The 2,133-nt window shown below is 48.6% G+C and overlaps 1 protein-coding gene across 2 annotated transcripts in view; it reads left to right on the top strand.

Annotated features, from left to right (window-relative positions):
* Window positions 1-2,133, top strand: part of XKR5 (XK related 5) — a 22,879-nt gene that overhangs the window by 5,285 nt on the left and 15,461 nt on the right. For both annotated transcript variants that reach the window (XM_017514381.2, XM_037733417.1), the window contains exon 3: window positions 1,313-1,497. In XM_017514381.2, coding sequence (XP_017369870.1) covers window positions 1,313-1,497 — 185 coding nt within the window. The remainder of the gene's footprint in view (window positions 1-1,312; window positions 1,498-2,133) is intronic.

Below are 2,133 nucleotides of genomic sequence, written 5' to 3'. Positions count from 1 at the left end.
TTTTAAGATGAGGTTTCACCATGATGGCCAGGCTGGTCTTGAACTCCTGACCTCAGGTGATCCCACCCACCTCGGCCTCCCAAAGTGCTCGAATTACAGGCGTGAGCCACCGCACCTGGCCAAACACTAAGCATTGTTTTTAATGAAGCAATTCGGTTTTGCAAATTGCAGTTCTGCAAAAGGACCTGTAGGGGGAGCCAAAACAATTGTGTTTTGCACAATTTTGAATTGCCTAAGAATAGGTCCCTTTGAGTGTCCTTGTAACAAAACTCAAAAGAATCTACTAACTGGGAAGCCAGTAAAACACAAACCTCCTGAGGTAAAGTTGCTTAGAAAAATGAAAGGATATGGCCAGGCAGGAGGATGACTCACACCTGTAATCCCAGCGCTTTATGAGGTGGAGGCAGGCTGATCCCTTGAGGCCAGGAGTCTGAAACCAGCCTGGCCAACATGGTAAAACCCCATCTCTACTAAAAATACAAAAATTAACCGGGCTTGGTGGCACATGCCTGTTATGCCAGCTGTTTGGGAGGCATGAGAATTGCTTGAACCTGCAAAGCAGAGGTTACAGTGAGCTGAGATGGCGCCACTGCACTCCAACGTAGGCAACAGAGCAAGACTGTCTCAATAAATAAATAAATAAAGGCAAGGATTTAAGCCACAAGTGTATTCTTTTTTAAGTTCCCAGTAATACACACTATGTTAATTTTAAGTCTGACTCTGTTCAAGAGAACCTGTTATTAGTGGCTACTTACAGATGATTACTTTTTTATATTTAGTTTTTTTTTTTACTTCCACTTTAATACTGTATATTACCAACATCTTTTTCATCTTTCTGTTTAAGAAAGATGGTTTTTTCATCTTTTTGTCCTCCAAAGAGATGACAACACACAGTACCTTGCAACAAACATCTGCCGATAAATGAATTTCCATCCCAGGAGGATCGGGGGTGCGGACCCAGGTCAGGGTGACTGCTGAGCCCCATAGAGCAGGCAGCCTGGACTCCCTTGCCATGCAGCCACACCAGCTCAAAGAGCCCTCGGGTCAGGTATTGGCTCCCAGCCTGCCCCCACCCTCCCCAGACGTGGGGAGAGTGTGGCCTGGCTGAGCACCACGGGACTCCGGAAACTTACATAGAACTGACGTCTTCTGCTTGCAGTCAGAGCCTGGCAGCAGCCTAACTGGCAGCTCTTGGGAAGTAGTAAGGGCATAGGATATTGCTTAGGACGTTGTATGTCTCTGAAGGAAAGGAGGTCCCACTGAAACTCGCCACAGTCTGGCTCCATGTCATGTGCCCTCCGCTGTTTCCTAGGCACTGGGACGCTGCACTGACCGCTCTGCAGAAGGAACAGGAGGCTCCCCATAGAGGCCAGCTGCAGCTGCAGGAGGCTGACCTGTCGGCCCTTCGACTCTTGGAGGCCCTGCTGCAGACCGGGCCCCACCTGCTGCTTCAGACATATGTGTTTCTAGCCTCAGACTTCACAGATATTGTGCCAGGTGAGTAACTTTCACCACGGAGCACAGACTGCCTGACTGCTGAAGGGGGAAGGGAACACGAGCCTGCCAAGCAAAACCCTCCCCTCGAGATTTCCTCTGCTTAGGAGAACTAGGGCACCTGGAGCTCACTAGCCCACGATGCTTCTTCAATTTGGCTTTTGCTGCTGCAGTGAGCTTACAGAGAGTTGGCGTCTTTCTTTCCTAAGGGTTATGTTCTAAAGTCAGTCCATAAGACGGAAATTGCCCATAATCAAAATTATCCTGAAAATACCTTGGAAAGGCTGCCTCTCAGTAAACTCAGTGCACAGGTTTTTCTTGTATCTATAATCGTTAGAATCATTCTTGGCAGGACACAATGCCTCACACCTGCAGTCGAAGCCCTTTGGGAAACTGAGGCGGTTGGATTGCTTGAGCCCAGGAGCTCAAGACAAGCCTAGTGAAAACCCGTCTCTACCAAGAAATACAAAAATGAACCAGGCATGGTGGCGTGCCGTTGTAGCCCCAGCTATTCAAGAGGCTGAGGTGGGAGCATCACTTGACGCCAGGAGTTTGAGGCTGCAGTGAGCTGTCACTGCACCCCTGCACTCCAGTCCAGGTGACAGAGTAAGAATGAGACCCTGTCTCAAAAAATAAAAA

Source organism: Cebus imitator, unplaced genomic scaffold (genome assembly GCF_001604975.1).
Source record: "Cebus imitator isolate Cc_AM_T3 unplaced genomic scaffold, Cebus_imitator-1.0 Scaffold523, whole genome shotgun sequence".
Lineage (NCBI taxonomy): Eukaryota > Metazoa > Chordata > Mammalia > Primates > Cebidae > Cebus > Cebus imitator.
This window is presented reverse-complemented; position numbering and strand designations above follow the sequence as displayed.